This window comes from Macaca fascicularis, chromosome 14 (genome assembly GCF_037993035.2).
Source record: "Macaca fascicularis isolate 582-1 chromosome 14, T2T-MFA8v1.1".
NCBI classification, from domain to species: Eukaryota; Metazoa; Chordata; class Mammalia; order Primates; family Cercopithecidae; genus Macaca; species Macaca fascicularis.
In genome coordinates this window covers 94,069,480-94,086,976 of record NC_088388.1, presented here as the reverse complement: position 1 = coordinate 94,086,976, position 17,497 = coordinate 94,069,480, and the positions used below count along the sequence as shown (strand labels likewise).

General features: G+C 39.9%; 1 protein-coding gene across 1 annotated transcript; it reads right to left on the bottom strand.

Moving 5' to 3' along the window:
* Positions 1-1,415: 1,415 nt before the first annotated feature.
* Positions 1,416-5,630, bottom strand: LOC102145084 (uncharacterized). The gene is made up of 2 exons (XM_005579398.4): positions 4,429-5,630; positions 1,416-3,950 (listed from the first exon to the last, which is right to left on the bottom strand). The coding sequence occupies exon 1, from the start codon at positions 5,397-5,399 to the stop codon at positions 4,536-4,538; it is 864 nt and encodes a 287-aa protein (XP_005579455.3). The 5' UTR covers positions 5,400-5,630; the 3' UTR covers positions 1,416-3,950; positions 4,429-4,535.
* Between the last annotated feature and the right edge of the window lie 11,867 nt (positions 5,631-17,497).

Below are 17,497 nucleotides of genomic sequence, written 5' to 3'. Positions count from 1 at the left end.
GCAAAAGATTTCTGTAACTCCAGTTACAACAGAGTTTTCTCCACCCTTTGAAAACCACCTAAGGGACTGATTGCTTTCTTTGGCCAATGGCAAGGCTCCAGTCCCCAGAAACATTCTCTAACCCACTAACCTGAGGCCCATCTTACATCAAGAGGTCAATTAGGAGGTGGGCGGAGCTTCTCCCACACAGTACCCTAACAGGGGACATTTTCCCTGACATCCAGAACCTCACTCCATAGTTCTGGTTATACTGTGAAAAGAGAAATCCCTCTCTGAACGTCCTTTCTAGCACCCAGTGAGGAATAGCACAGAGCCTTTGTTGTAACTAAGTCCCCCAGACCCCTCTAGACCCAAGCAGGCTTCCTCAAGTCTCCTTTCTTCTCTGTAGTACACGGCTGGGACTCGGCCCATCTTCTTCACGTCTATGTTCACCCACCCTATTCTTTAATTTCCATCCTGGTGGAAGAGGGAGTTAAAATCTCCCTACCTGCCTACTTCCTTGCTACCCCAAAGAGAGAACAAAGGCTTCACTCCTTACTGCTGCAGGGAAACAGAAGTCAACACACATACATACTCACATACTTACACAGACACACACACAATTTTAGTACCTTATAAAGCTCTTATCTGAATGTCATTAGATTAATTTTCCATTCCCGTCTCAGATGGTAATGATAGGTCCTTGTTATGGTTTAGAATATTTTCCCCTCCAAAACTCATAGCCCACTGCAGCCTGAAACTCCTGGACTCCAGGGATCCTCTCACCTCAGCCTCCTGAGTAGCTAGGACTACAGGCATGCGCTACCATGCCCAGTTTGGGAACTTAAAAATATAGTGTTGATGCCTACGTCCCACTTCCAGAGATACTGATTTAATTGGTTGAGAACCAGCAAACTATGGAGAATAGATCCAGATACACAGAAAATCCTTTTAAATAGTTAAGAAAAGACAGATAACCCAATAGGAAGGTGGACAAATTCTTTAAAAGGCACTTCATAAAGGAGGATATCCAAGTGACTAAAAAACAAACAAACAAAAAAAGGTACAACTTCTTTGGTAATCAGGGTAAAGAAAATTAAAACCAAATGAAATACCACTATATACCCATCAGATTTGCAAATATTAAAAGGCCTGACATTAACAAGTGTTAATGAGAATGTGGAGCAACTGGAATTCTCATCAACTGATGATAATAGTATATATTGGTAGAATTACTTTGGAAAATAGTTAAAAATTATTAACAACATTGAACATGTACTTGACCTATAGCCAGCAAATGCACTTTTGGGATTGATAACTGAAATGTATATACACATGTACATCAGGCTATATGTATAAAAATATTCATTGCTTCCTTATTCAAAATAACTAAAATGGGAAACAACCCAGATGTCCATCAATGGAACAATAACAACTGAATTATGATTTATTTATTAGTAAAACACTACACAGCATCAAAAATAAACTCAGCCACATGCAACAATACAGAGAATCTTAAAGACATAATATTGAGCAAAATAATCAGTACACACAAAATTCCATTTATACAAAGGTCAAAAACAAAATTAAGCAATATTTTTGGAAATGCACTTACAAATGATGACTGACCAACTATCAAGGAAAGTATTTAACATTACTCTGAAAGTTCTAGAAATTCTTGATTTTCCTTTCTCAATTTCTACACCCATCACCACCCCCAGTCTTCCTCAACTCACTAAACAGCACCCTCATCCATTTAGCATTTCAAGCCGGTGAGAAGTCATCCTTAATTCTGCTTTTTCATTAATTTCCCTACTTCTAATCTATTGTGTCTTATTAGATCTAAGATCAATATATTTCCTGAATATGTCTATTTATATCCATTTCCACCACCACCACCAAAGTCTAAGCAATTATCACCTTTCTTTCTGAATTACTGCAATAGCCTCACAGCTTCCACTCTTGACCACATACACTCCATTCTGCACTCAGCCCTCATAGTAATCATTATAAACGATAAAATGGTGTGGCCAGTTAGCTCAGTTGGTTAGATCACGGTGCTAATAAAATGTAAAACATGTCACATCGCTCTTCTGCATGGGTTCACGTCCTCCGTGTGTGTCAGGTCTTCCACATGTAGAGGTAGAGGTAGGGTATGTTCACACCTTCAATGACAACCACACATTTCTGCTCCAACAGGTCCAAAACTTTTCCTAGGTTTCAAAGTTGTTTTTCTGTTTGTTTGTTTTTTTGAGATGGAGTTTCGCTCTTGTTGCCCAGGCTGGAGTGCAATGGCATGATCTCAGCTCACCACAAACTCCGCCTCCCGGTTTCAAGCAATTCTCCTGTCTTAGCCTCCAGGTAGCTGGGATTACAGGCATGTGCCACCATGCCAGGATAATTTTTGTATTTTTAGTAGAGACAGGGTTTGACCATGTTGGCCAGGCTGGTCTTGAACTCCTGACCTCAGGTGATCCACCTGCCTTGGCCTCCCAAAGTGCTGGGATTACAGGCGTGAGCCACCACACCCGGCCCCAGGTTTCAAAGTTTTTAACGTATAAAAAGCTGCTGATTTTAACATCGTATTTGGTCACATGTTTAAGATGTTCTACAGATATTTTTGCTTCAAAGCTTCAAACTCCAGGTACGCCTGGGTCTCACACTACCCCCGGGTCTCACACTACCCCCAGAAATTGACAATGCTCTCCTACCCTTAGGGCTGCCCGGTACCCGTCCCACTCCTTCCCATTTAATAAATATACCTCACCTCCCTTCGCCACCTGCTGGACGCGAGTGGCTACTACGATGCCATGGGTATCCTGATTTTTTATTTCTCAGGACTGCTCTGTGTGTGTCTGGATTCTACGTAGATTTATATTGGTAAAATATCACATTTGTCTTGACCAGAAGAAATGTCATTATGGTAAAATTTAGATTCTGGAGTCTATATATGAAAACAATATTAACTACTAACTGTTGTAACAACAAAATGTGGGATTTTTATCTACAGATCACCGCCACCTTGCCAGTTCATTCAAGAATCGAATCCTGGGTTTAGCAGTTTCTGCACAAAGGAAATGGAATATTTTTAATTGACAATTCAGTCAAAAATATTAATGAAGATCTATATGGTTGAAAGAATAAATTTATTCAACTGGCTCCAATATAATCCTATTGTCACTAGATCATAGACATCAAATTGTTATTTTTCCCTTTGCTAGTAAAGGTATAAGCAGAAACAATTTCAAAAGAACACATAACATCCAGTAGGGATAATAATGAAAGCCAAAAATGGATTATTTGAAAATAATTTTAGAAGTAAAAAAACCATAGGTATGAGGAGAAAAGAGAGAAACTACAAATAAACTGCATTGTGATAAAACAATAAAGCACATGGCTAAAAGCCTATTAAGGATTTTTAAAAAATTATATTTTGAGAAACACTTGGTGCTAACAATTTTCTCAAAAGTACAAATATCCAAAAGTCACACAGAAAATAAAACAACCTACTTTCCATCAAAAGTTTCTAATTTTGAGAAAAGATAACACCAAGAAAACAATTTTAACTACAGAAACAATGGTTAGCGTAAAAAATTCATAATCAAAAAGATACACGTTTTAAGTACTTAACAAACTTATAAACCATTTCTTACATAACATTCTCCATATTTTAAGTTCATATATGTTGATATGATCAGAGTTACAATTTTTCAGAAAAGACGGGGGGAAAGGTGTGATTATCATCAGCTAGATGTGCTCACTGCATGCTCCATTATTTATCTGCAAGGCCTGGGTGACTGGAAGTGCAGTTGACAGGCATTTTAATAAACTGGACAGCCATTTGTTCTTCAGGACAAGGCGTGTTTTCCCCAGGAGCAATCAGAAGAAAACAGGAAGCAGCTCAGCACTCTGCACTGCAACAGGCCACCTTAATAGCTAACCAGCATCACTCAACTGCTACGCAGCCGGGCCTGGTGCACAAAAACACAAAAGAGATTAGACTTGTGTTTGCTAAAAACCCAGTCCTTTCACATGAAAAATCTTTATACGAATTTGGATCATACTACCTTTTAGACCTGGAGGTAAATAAAATTATCCATATTAATTTACACCACCTTTTGTAGGTTTTTAACTTTAAGGAATGAAGGCAATGTTGAAGCAATGTCCTGACAGCGTTAGGCTGTGTGTAATGGCTGCACACGTTTCCTTAAAAGTCAGGAGGCCACAAATTAGGTTACCAATCTGTTCATTTCAAACCAAAACAGTCGTCACTATAGAAATAAAAATAAATTTTTGCCTCAAATATACAAACCCAATAATGTAATCTTAGGTCGTTCACCTCCTAAGTTACAAGAAAATGTGAATAACAACAAAACGGCGCACAGAATGAATTTTGCCACCTGATGCAAAGCTTCAAACTGGTAAAAAGGTAGAAAAGTGTGACACAACCTTTTCAATAGGCAGCCCCTTCTTCCAGGGACGTTGCTTCCATGGACTGAGTATGTGATCCTTTTCCCCAAGTCCTCCATCATGTTGCTTCCTGATGCATCATTTTCTTAAGAGGACGTCTGTCCTTCCTCTTCGGGAGACTTGGGGGGCCTCTTGGATCGAGACCTGGACTTGGATTTCCTCTTGGATACCCGGGGAGGACTCCTGGTCATAGATGAAGACCTGGACCGTGAGCGAGACCTGGAGACCGAGGAGGACTTGGATCGTCGCGCAGAGCTCGATTTGGAGGTTGATGCAGAGCGAGAGCTAGTGGAGGACCCAGACTTCGAGTGAGACCGGCTGCTGTGATATCGGCTGTGGCGAGAGCGGCGGTAGCGAGAGTTACTGTAACCAGATGAGCTGTGGCGAGATCCGCTGTAGCGAGATTCCCTGTGGCGAGATCGGCTGTAGGGAGAGCGGCTGCAGTGCGCCCGGCTGTAAGGAGATCGGCTACAGGGAGACCGGCTATAGCGAGAACCCCTATAGCGAGATCGGCTGCGGGACCTGGAGCAGCTGGGACCCCGGGATCGGCTGCGGTGTCGCCGCCTGGGGCTGCGGCTCCGCCGTCCGTAGCTGCGGCTCCGCCGTCCATAGCCGCCGCCTCCGGACCTGCCGCGTGGCTCTCTCTGGCGGCTGCGGGGCAGGTCCCGGCGGCCATAGCGCGCCACCTGCACCCGCAGCTCGCGTCCGTCCAGCTCCGCCCCGTCCATGGCGGCCTCGGCGTCTTGAGCGTCGCGCCGGTCGTGAAAGCGGACGAAGGCGAAGCCGCGGGGGGCCTTGGTGTGGGGCTCCCGCGGGATGTACACGTCGCCCACGCGCCCGTACTTCTCGAACACTCGCCTCAGACTGTCGGGAGAGGTCCGGTAGGTCAGGTTGTCCACCTTGAGGGTGATCATGCCGTCCACGTCGGGAGGGGGGCGGCCGCAGCTCATGGCTCCCAGAGCAGGCCGGGCCCGGAAACTGGCGCTGCTCTGGGCGCTGACGGTGTGACCTGCGTTCCTTTCTCGCGGCTGCGCCCCGCGTGGGGACGCCGGGAAAGGCCGGGCGGAGAGGCTGGCGGCCGACCTCCGCAGGGAGCGCCCTGGAGCAGCAACTTCCAAATTCCCAGTTTCAGGCCGAATACTCCAGGAGGAAGGTTTCCTCTTAGTAGCTGAACTCCAAATGAAGCCAGGTCCCAAAGATCCTGGCTTTATACCTGGGCAACATCCTAACCAGCGCCCAGCTAGTGTAATCACTGGGCTGGGTTTAAATTAGACGTCCCACCCTCCCATGCCCCTCCCTATTATTCTAATTTTAAACCAATCTTAAGAACAAAGCTAACTGATTAAAGGTCAATTTATGGGAACAGGCAATCCAGACAAATATTAAACAAAAGAAACCTAGGGTAGCAATATTAATATCCAGTGTATTGATAGGATCAAAGAAGCACATTTTATAGTTATTGAAAAGAAAATTCACTAGGAAAACATGACAGTGATGAACTTAACGCACCTAAACACACAACAGTGACACATAGAAAGCCAAGACTGAGAGTTATAAGGTAAAACTGAAAAATCTGCACTCATGATGGGAGGTTTTTTTCCCCCGTAACACCGTTTTCTCAGAAATCAATAGTGCAGAGAACAAAACTAGTAATGCTATAATAATTTGCACAACAAACAACAATTTTGATCATATAACCTGCAACAACCAAAAACATGTAGAAAACACAAGAATTTCCCAATACAAGACTACAAAATAAATGTCAATTAAAATTTCATAGGTCAATAAATTGAGTACATCTGGACCTCAGTGAAATAATATTGAAAGTTAAAAATAAAAAACCTGAATCCAATCATATTTATTTGAAAATTAATAACCACATTTCTAAAACTTTTTAATGTTGAAGTCAAGCAATTAGTAAAGCAAAACCAAAACAAAAGAATAAAACATTAAAATAAAAATAGAATTACAAATAAACAAAAGGGATGATATGTTTTTTAAAAAGAGGATTAATAAAATTTGAAATCTAACACTTTTAAAGAAAAAAAAAATTTAGCAATACTGATGAAGAAATACAGTTTCTAGATCTGGAAAGGAAATATACAGAAAGGGCCTAGAGCATCTTGGAGTGCTGGAAAATGATGTGATAAATAGAAAACAAACAAAAGCATTGATGGAGTAATTTTAATGTGGTACAAAAACCAATAAAACAGCTCCCAATGGCCACATATTGAACAATTTAAGGAACAAACTAAAATACTACTATATCATATTCCAAAATACAAAATATGAATCTGTGCTGCCGTAAATAAATGGTTAAATAAATTAACACATTGGAGAGAAGAGAGAAAACTCCTCTGCAGGAGAATTCTAAATAAATTAAATTAATTAAAATGTTGCTGATTTTGAAAATGTTATGTAACCTTATATACATAGAATTGTGCTTTTTATATTTTAATGTATTTTGTGTTTTATTTCCCTCATCTATATTGTTCCATCTAGCTGTACTTGATCCTTTTGCCTTGCCGTAAGGCATTCAATGGTATAAATGTTTTGCTGTTCATGGGCACTTGGGTTGTTTCCACTTTGGGCCTCTTACAGTGTTGCTCAGAACACGCTTGGACATGTATACTGGAGCTCATGTGTCCTTTTACGTATGAATGGATCCCTTGTCATAGAATACAGGAAGCCCACTGTAACCTCTGGCTTCAGCATCAGTGAATTCAGCCAACTGTGGGTAGAAATTATTCAGAAAAAAAAACAATAAAAATAAATAAAACATTATACAGTAAACAATTATTTACATAGCATTTTCATCATAATGTAAGTAATCTAGAGATGACTTAAAGTATATTGGAAGATATGTATAGGTTACATGTGCATACCAAGCCATTCCTCAGAATCCTCAGGGGTTACTAAGGACCAGACCCCCTCTGCCTGCAGAATATCAAAGGACAACTGTATGTGAATTCAAACTTTATCATGCCTGATTGTTTTTCAGCAGTTTTTATCAATTTACACACAGGATAGCTGTATATGAGGGTGCTCAGTGCTCTTCACTTTTGCAAACCTTTGGTGAATATCAGACTTTTTAGTTTTAGCAGGTGAGGTGAGGGCATTAAGATTTGTTTTACCTATGATCGCTTCCCGGCACAACAGCCTGGGGTGACACAGTGAGACTTTGTCACTTAAAACTTTAAAAAAAAAAAGAAATTATTTCCCTAATTACAAATGAGTAATTTTTTCATGTTCGTTGGCCATTTGGATAGTCTCACTCATGAGCTGCCTATTATGTATTTTGTCCATTTTTCTATTGGGTTGACGTTCTCTGCACTAGCTCTTTATATGTAATGGATATCAGCTCTCTGCTGGATATGAGTAATACCGTATTGGTTCACACTCCTTGGTGTGTCATTTGTCTCTTTTTTTCATATCTTTTGATGAACAGAAATCCCTCTTTATTTCTAATAGTAAAATATTATTTAAAATAACTAACCTACATGGTGACTATAACATGGCAAACACTGTTCAATTTACTCTTCGTACAATAAATCATTTAATTCTTATGACCTGTAAGAAAAATCTTACCTCTAATTTTCAGATGACAGAACTGAGTCATGGAGACAGTAAGTCACTTGTTCACGGTGGTAGAGCTAGCACTGTTAGAGTCTAGCACTGTTAGAGTCAAGTATTTAAATGACAACCCCCAAAATGATGCCTTAAAACAAAAAAAGACTTCTCCCTTATCAAACTGTAATATTTGAGCTGATATCAACAGTACCTCTAAGCACAGAATACTGAGTCCAGACACAGACACATGTACAGTTGACCCTGGAACAATGAGGGGGTTCAGGGTGCTGAACCCCTGTGCAGTTGAAACTCCTCAAATACTTTTGACTCCTCCAAAAACTGAACTACTAAGAGCCTACTGTTGACTGGAAGTCTTACAGATATCATGAATGGCTGATTAACACAGATTTTGTATGTGACATGTACTAAATACTGTATTCTTACAGTAAAGAAAACTAAAGAAAATGTTTTTAAGAAAATCACGAGGAGAAAATGTATTTACCGTACTGTACTGTATTTATGGATACCTTAACAAGATGAATAGCCTGTCTGAAATGGCTGATAACCTCACTGCAGACCTCAATGTACACTACACATCAAGCAATTCCACATTTTCTTATACTGTCATGACTTTTCTCTGCTTCTTAGGAACATTTCCAGCATCGCTAGTGGCACTTCGTATGGGCCCCATAGTATTATTCAAGCTTTAGGGTATTGTCCTAAACATGATACTCAAGAGATCACTTTTTACTGTGATAGACAATTTACTAGAGAGAAAAAAATTGCTCAGGCAGAGATGATTAGTGTCCTGCAGCATTTTAAGAGGATACTCACAACACGAGCTCACCGCAATGGCAAAAGGAACAGGCTACAAAATTATTACAATAATACAATATTATTATAGTTAATTTTATGCAGTTATGATTTAATACTGTATCTTTACATTTGTTTACATTTATCTCAACTTCAAATGGCATTATATATGGTCTGTGTGTGTGTGTAAATTCGGATAAATTTTAACTTTTTGTAACAGAATTGTACATATTTTATGGTAGTAAATGTTAAAATACACTAATATCTATAAATATTTTATGCATTCATGACATACCTCATTTTTTCTTATATTTTGCAATATTTCTAGAGTACAAGATGCATCCAGGAGTTTTTTCAAATTGTTCTAGATCTCCAAAAATTTACCAATACAGTTGTGAAAAAAAAAATCCCTGTATAAGTGGACCCATGCACTTCATTTGTTCAAGGCTCAACTGCATATGTGGGAGTCTGTATATAATAAAGGTGGCTTACCAATCCCATGAAAAGTAATTGATAATTCAATAAGGGATATTTATATTGGGGGGAAAAATTAAAATAGAGCTCTACCTTACACTACTTAGAAGAGTAAATTAGTGATGAATTAAAGACTGTATAAAAGAGAACTTTAGGGCTATTTGAGAATATACTGAAGAACGTGTTTATGAATTCAAGGTGGGAAAAGTATCTTAAAGAAAGAAGAGCCAAAAGCAGAGACAACGATGAAAATTTCTGACATATTTAACTCATTCCAGTGTAATGAGGACATAAAACATTGAGACAAGATACCGGATAGAAGAACAGTTTTGTCATATGTAAAATAGACGATGAATAAGTATCCTGAAAACTTTTATAGATCAATACAAGCAATGAGTTAACCCAAAAGAAGGGATCGAAGCCTTAGAAAAGGCAACTCATAAAAAAAAGGAATTCCAGATGGCCAATAAATATGAGGGGATGTACAAGATCACTAGTAATTGAGAAAATGCAATGAGACATTTTTCTCAATTTAAATTAGAAAAAGTGAAATGATCTGACAATGTAAAAATGGGCCAAGATATGGGGAAACCAGAACTGTCCCACTGCTAATGGAGATAGAAATTGTAGGCTGACTTAGCTATTCTTAGAATAATTGAAAACAAATATCAGTATAACCAAGGAACTCTAGTTCTATGCACACAGCTGTTCAAGAAAGTGTTATTTATACATAACAAAGATGTGGAAATCATCTACATGTCCATCAGTAGGGGAATGAATAAAATAAAAAATTATACAGATCTATTGACTCTATTGGAGTCATTAGACTCTATATATGTAACAATCTGTCTAGGCCTTTTAATATTGAGTTTTTAAATAGGTAGGAGGAGGAAGAGAAGTTGATAAAACCAAACCTGACATATCATCTTGGCTGTGTAGACTTCTGACTATAAACATGGAGAATATGCATCGAACTCATAATTGTTATTTCTCAGAAATGAAGAGAAGCCTTCAGAAATGAAGGAACAGAGGTCATGGGAGAGGACAAAGATGGCTCTACACTTGCTCTTAGATAATTTTCATTATCAATGTTCCTTGATTTTCCAAAATACAGTACAGAATAGCAAAAGCTTATTATTGGACATGGGCAAACAGCTGGATATGGGCAATTTTTACAAAGAAGAGTGACCCAAATTGAGAGTGTCAAATGAAGTAATATAGAATTCTAATTGCAATTGCTTGAAGAAGCCCTCCACAGCCACCCCTAACTCCCTGAACTTTCCAGAAGACTAATTTAGAAACAAGTTTAGCTGTACTATTGCTTGTCCTTATTTGGCAAGAGAATGCAAAATATTTATGAAAGTAGCTGAATAGAAACAGTAGGACAATAGGAGCAATATTTTCTACAAATTATTTGTGTGCTTATGTTTCTTTTCTGTTACTCTCCAATATTTTTTTTAATGATAGCTATTCCAGGGCATCTATCTGCCTAGGATAAGATTGTGATGCTGCTGAAGATAATACGCAGAAATTCAGTTCTCACATTCCAAGGTGGAATGTGAGCCAAGCTACCGTGTCCACAAATTGTCAGAATTCCTTTCTTTTCTGCACTTTCATATCCACAATCCAACCTCATCACCTAATTTTAGCAACCTCCAATTCTCACCTGGAATATAGGAGCAAGAAAGTCTCATTTTCCACTGAAAGATGAGTGGTTGTAATTGGCAGAAGTAGTCATCCAGATGCTAACTTAATGGAGCTGACCCAAGGAACTAAAGTAACTTCTCCAACAGATTTTTATCAAAATCTATGTGTTTAGCCTTACTTTTACTCCCAACTCTGGAGGTACCTGGTGTCACAAAATCTTGATTCCTTTTGGTTCTGCACTGGGGATTCCGTTACCCTCCAGGTGTTCTCCCTACCAACCTAGCATTCAGCTTTGCACTGTTTCTTAAGATGGTTCCCACTTTTCCAGCTGCTCCTATCTTGTCTCCTGTTCAGTTTTCTCCAGTTTAAAATACGTGCAATAAAAATGCATACACCATAGGGCTCCATGTCAGTGAGTTTTAACAATCACATACACCCATGTAATCATCACCCAAAAGGAGATGTAGAACATTCCCACGGCCCCATCACATTCTCTCACGCCAGGACCCTGCTTCCCACCAGAGGCAATCATGTTCTAAACTCGATGACCACAGCTTACTTTGGTCTATGTTTGCAATGAATATGAATAAAAATATACAATAGGTTTTCCTATTTTATAGTTTCCAAATCTGATGTTTGTAAGATCCAGCTATTCCTGTTGCATGTACCAGCAATACATTCCATTTTGTTGCTGAATAATATTAAATAAGCTACAAGTTTTAATAAGCTATGAATTTTTCTACTTATATATTCAGAGATGTGTGAATTATCCACAGTTCGTGATTCTTATAAAATGTGTAGGTATTTAGGAGGAGAACTGCTATAGATGGATGGGTGCTCAAGTTTATAGAACATTGACAAACGGTTTTTCAAAGGGGCTGTATGATGGTACATTCCCAGTAGCAATGCATGTGAGAGTCAGTTGCTCTGGAAATGGGATTGTTTCTTTTAGAGCCAGAGTGCATGGTTCTAGTAAATCCAGGTGTAAAACTGGGACTGATCCATCATGCCAAAAGTAAGATGTTTGCTTCTTATCCTTGTGACTTCTGGTATTCAAAGTGGCATGTTTTCAATGGCTGTCACAACAATAGTTCCATACATTGGAAGTTGAGATTCTGTCTCATGGCCATTTCTAGCTCCTCACATCCCTAAATAACCATGCAAAGAAGGATTATAATTTCTCAGCAGGGGGACCAATCTTTATTCTCTTAAGGAAATTATGCCTTTGAAACACAAAGAAACCTAAAGTACAATTGCAGTTCAGGTCCACTACAGAGCAGACTCCAAGACTTCAGCACCAAGATCTTTAGAGTGCCTTTGGGATCTGTATCTGAGTAAGGGAAGGATAGGAAGAAGGTTTGAGCCCAGAGAAAAGTTGATCTGTGGTTTATGCCCAAAGACAGTCAGCTGATCCTGCAGGGACTCTGGAGGAGCTCAAATGGCCCTCAGGATTGTCCTGAGTTCAGCAGAGATGGCCAAGCTTTATGCTCCAGCACTGAGCAGTCATCGGATATGGGCTACACTCAGAGGAGACATGGCCTTGGGTAAGGCAGCTCTCTGCAGCTGAAGGCTGTCTGCCTCCTGCATTCCAGGGCCAATGAGACTTTTTCCTATCACATAAAAATCGATTTGGTCATGCAAGATGTACTGTAGGTCCAGCAGTTCTCTAGGGCTTCTCCCTTCCAATGAATCCAGTATGCTTTCATCTTGTGGTTCCACCATCTCAGTATTAGCTTTAGCCCCTTTTCAGCCAGGCAACTCACTCCGTCTTCCTGTGTGCCTGCAGACTCTGTGTTCAGCCTCTCAGCTTGAATTTTATAAAGAATAAACTTCCATCTCTTATTGCATTAGGAATGACAAAGTTGTGTGAATGAGTGAGATAGGCAAGAAAATTTGGGTTTTTCTGTTCTTTATTGAAAAGTTCAGGCAAGCACCAATTGTTTATTACTTTGGCTCTCAAATTGCCTGAAGCCTCAACTTTGGAGCCTTAATAACATTCTGTAAGGGCAGTTAAGCAAGAGTAGTACTAAGGGGAGGGGTGGCTTGCTTCTCTGAATGTTTCCTTCTACATCCAAAACTATCACTTTCAATTTCCAAAATAAGTTTTGAATTTGTCCACTTCCGTGCATTTTCAAGATGAACAATTGAGTCTAAGCAACTGTCACTCTCACTTGTATTGTAGATGGTCTAACTCTTTCTCCTTCTGGTACATTCTCCACAGAGCAACTAAGCTGATTGTTTAAACGTATAAATCACATCTTCACTGCTGTTTTACACCTCCAGTGCCTTCTCAATTCAAGTTGATAGAATACCCAATAATGCAATTAACATGAGTCACAGGGCCTAAGTGGTCTGATCTCTGCCTCTTCTTCTGTGTGCCCCAGATATAAATAAGCCTCTATCGTATCACTGGTAAAACAACTCATCAAGTTCTATATTAGGCCTATTGCACTTACAGTTCCCTGCAGGTGGAAAATCCCACTCTGGACCTTCTTATTTTTCTCTGTTGGGGCCCCAAAAGGTCTCCTGTTCTCTGAAGCCTTCCTGGACCAGCAGCTCAGCCAGCCTCTGCCCATTCTGCCCTGTTGTCCAATCCTTTTTAGTTCCTACACAAACACACGTTCCTGACTGAAACTGTCTTGTTCACTTACTTGGGGGTTTATTTATTGGGCTGAGTCAATGAATTACCAGTGTGAAGTATGCACACAGCTTTATGTTCTCTCCCAGGCAGTGGAGCCTGGGAGAGAAGAGAGTCGGATGATGGCCCTTTTATCCTAGGGCTGTTCATCTTTCCCAGCAACTTGGGTCCTGCTATTTGGCTGAGTGCCAGGCTGGTCCTACCAAGCTATCCTCAAAGCATAACTGCAATCCAGTGCTCCCACACAGCCAGACAGCCAGAACCTCATAACCATACGCTGAGCTCACTCACCATCACAAAATGTAACCAGTCCATAAAATATTAATAAGTGTTGCCTGGAATGTCCTCAAATAACTGCAAAGAAAAATGCATGGAGAATAACCTCTTCCTGCAATGTTTTTGAAATTACAATATTAGAAAGAAAGTCCGATTTTACTTGTTGGTGACCTTTAATATACTTGTGAACAAATACTGGAGATATCACATTTTAAATATCTCAATGACTTAGAAATATGATGCTTTTTTTTCTGACTCTATTGACCTAATTGGCTATAAAAGGCTAGTTTTGCAAGAAGGGGAGAGTTGAGGGAGGGAGGGAGGGAGAGATAAGGGAAGAAGACCATTGAAGGGTAACCACACTCCAAATTCTTCAGAAGTTCAGCAGCCTCTATAGTTGGTCTAGAGTTTGGGACACTGGGATAGATGAGCTCTTGGCAAACCCAGGAAGACCTCGTTCTGAGAGATACTCATGTCCAGTGGATGAAATCTCAACTGGTGACACAGAAGTAGAAGTGTCAAGATATTATAACATCTGAGAGGATGAAGAAAATATGGTGAATTTGGTAATCACCTTGGACTCAGCAGTGCCCAGGGGCCTCACCACAGGAACTAAGCACTGGGAGGCACTGCAGTTTTAGTGGCCTGAAAATTTGCCAAAAATTCTGAGTTGTAAATATGACCAATCTCAAGAAGCCCCCACAGAGCAGAGCAGTGGGGTATAAAAGCTGACCATGGGCACAGGGGCGGGGCCCCAGCAGCACCCAGAATCCTTGGCAGGATGCTGGATCCTGGGCTCGGTGGTACAGGCCTATCCATCAAAGCTGCATCTGTGGGCAGGGGCTTAGGTTCAGTGCCTGGAGGTGTGCAGTCTGTGACCACCAAAAGGTACCTTCTGGCCAGAAGGAGCCTGGAGGATTGACTTCTGAACCACCAGTTACAAAGGATAAGGACCACAACCACATCTACCAGTTGAAAGGTTCAGACCAAGGTTGACAAAGCCAGGGTGGGCAGTAGGTCCAAGCTAAGATCCTGGACTAGGAAGCATCACTGCAGGCTAAATTGGCCACAGGAACACCGGCACAGAAATGTGAGGCAACAGGCACCACAACTCTTAGGCCGAGTGGGTCATGGCCCTGGTGACACGGGTGGTGCCTCAGTCCAGAGAGCCCTCTCAGGCACTTGGATCTTCCACGAGGTGGTCATCTCCAGGCTGGCCTGTGCCCTGGATTCCATGGGGTCTGCAACTAATCCCTCTTGTCTAGATTTCCACAGTTCATAGCATTTGGGTTACAGGATGCCCATGACAGTGTATAGGGAAAAGGTCACAATGACTTCCTCACCACTGCACTGAGAGGCCACTTTGCTTATCACATGGTGGCAAAATTCATGGCCTCCCTGAAATTGAAGCCATAGGTAAAGTCAGCATGGTGGCCATAGGGAAGCCATTCAGATATTTAGCCCCCTCCTTGAGTTTTCCCTGCCTTCAGCCTTTTCAACTACAACTACAACAAAATAAATTTTGTCTCTTCCCTTCCATCAATCATAGCTCTAAAAATTTTTGCAGTGGTTAACAGCACTAATTCCATAAATTATTGACTGAAATGCTTCAAATACCTCACATTAAGGAAAATGCTGGCTTGGGTCTAAAATAGCTAACTAGTAGATAGAGAATTTTTGAATTTTATTTTAAGGAAGGATTCATTGCTTCCTTGTGGGTGTGTGTAAAACAAGACTGTTGAATTATATCAAATGCCTATCAACATCTATAAACATGATCATATAACTTTTCTTCTGGTTGCATTTACGGGATAAGTTATATTCCTAGATTTCCTTGTTTAAACCATCACTGCCTTCCTGCAATAAACCCCATGTAGTCTTTGTATGTCATTCTTTTAATGTACTTAGATTCTCTTAGCTAATATTTAAGTTAAAATTTTTACATTGGTGCTCATCAATAAGTTTTGTCCATCATTTTCTCTCATTCTGCAATTCATTAGGATTTTCTGTCAATGATGTGCTTATTTTTAAACTTGAATTTTTTCTCATTTTAAAGGCCTATGCATACTTGAAATAAAAATTTCACACAATTCCTCTGTGAAATTATCTAATCCTTGTCATTTTTGAAGAGTCAGGTCTTCCGCCATCTTTCTGTATTTCATACACAGGAATTTATTTCTTAAACTTTATATGTAGTAAGTTAATTTTTCTAAAAAAATCCACATCATTGGAGCTTTATGTTGATTTATTATTTTACAGTTATTCCGACTCATTTTCTGTGTATATCTGTATCAATTCCTTGTTGCTACTTTCATATAATTGATCTTTTCCTAACTTGTAAATCAGAAGCTTAATCCAGTTAATTTTATTATTTGAATGTGATGAAGAAAATAAAGGCTGCAGATTTTCCTCAGCACTATTCTAAATGAATCTCATATATTCCTTTTTGTATGTTATTAAGTTTTAAATTTAAAAACACTCCAGTAAATGCTTATTGTATTCCAGGCATTGGTATTAGCAAGTTACATATATTCACTCATAGAACTGTCAACTAAACACACGAGGTAAGTGCTATCTCCATTTTACATTGAGGAAACTCAGTCATAAAGTTAAGTTATTTTCAAGGTCACACAAGCTGGTAAGAGAACCTGGAATTCAAAATCAGGCTGTCTTGCTCTACACTTCATATTCTTTTTTTTTTTTTTTTTTTTTTTTGAGACGGAGTCTCGCTCTGTCGCCCAGGCTGGAGTGCAGTGGCGCGATCTCGCCTCACTGCAAGCTCCGCCTCCTGGGTTTACGCCATTCTCCTGCCTCAGCCTCCTGAGTAGCTGGGACTACAGGCGCCCGCCACCGCGCCCGGCTAATTTTTTGTATTTTTAGTAGAGACGGGGTTTCACCATGGTCTCGATCTCCTGACCTTGTGATCCGCCCGCCTCGGCCTCCCAAAGTGCTGGGATTACAGGCGTGAGCCACCGCGCCCGGCCCACAGTTCATATTCTTAATAGATATTTATTGTTTTGTGGAAATTTGGCTTTTATGGTTTGTGCTTCCCTCAAATATGAAATCCATTCAATAAAAAAATTTAACCTGCCAGGAAAAGGACCTGTACATTTTCTGACTTTCAAAAATATTTCAAGTGTTATTGCATGATAATTCAGAATGTTTGAATTTTTTTCATTTTGTTTAAAGAAGATATTGATATTTTCTATTCACACTGATATGCTGTCAAATTTTGTGATTGATTCCTTGGCAGGATAGGTTGTCAAGGACATGAAATATACTTGGGATGCAGTGACTGTGGTGACCATACAGCCAATACAATAAGCCTTAGCATTCATATTGTAACTGAGCTGACTCAAGCAAAGCTATCTTTAGTAGGGACTTTCCCTTCTAGAGAGCATGCACATTTTGATTTTACCTGTCCTCAAACTGATCTTTTGTTCATTACAAGTAAAAAACACACCCATGGGGAGATTTAAGATACTAACGAGACATGGGATGTATGAATAAGCATGTACAGCTACTGTACATGTACAGAAGACCATCAGAACATGTGTACTAGTAACACCTGTTACCACCTCCTTATGAATAACCATGTAAAACTCCCATAATGGGGGTTTCTCCAGCAAT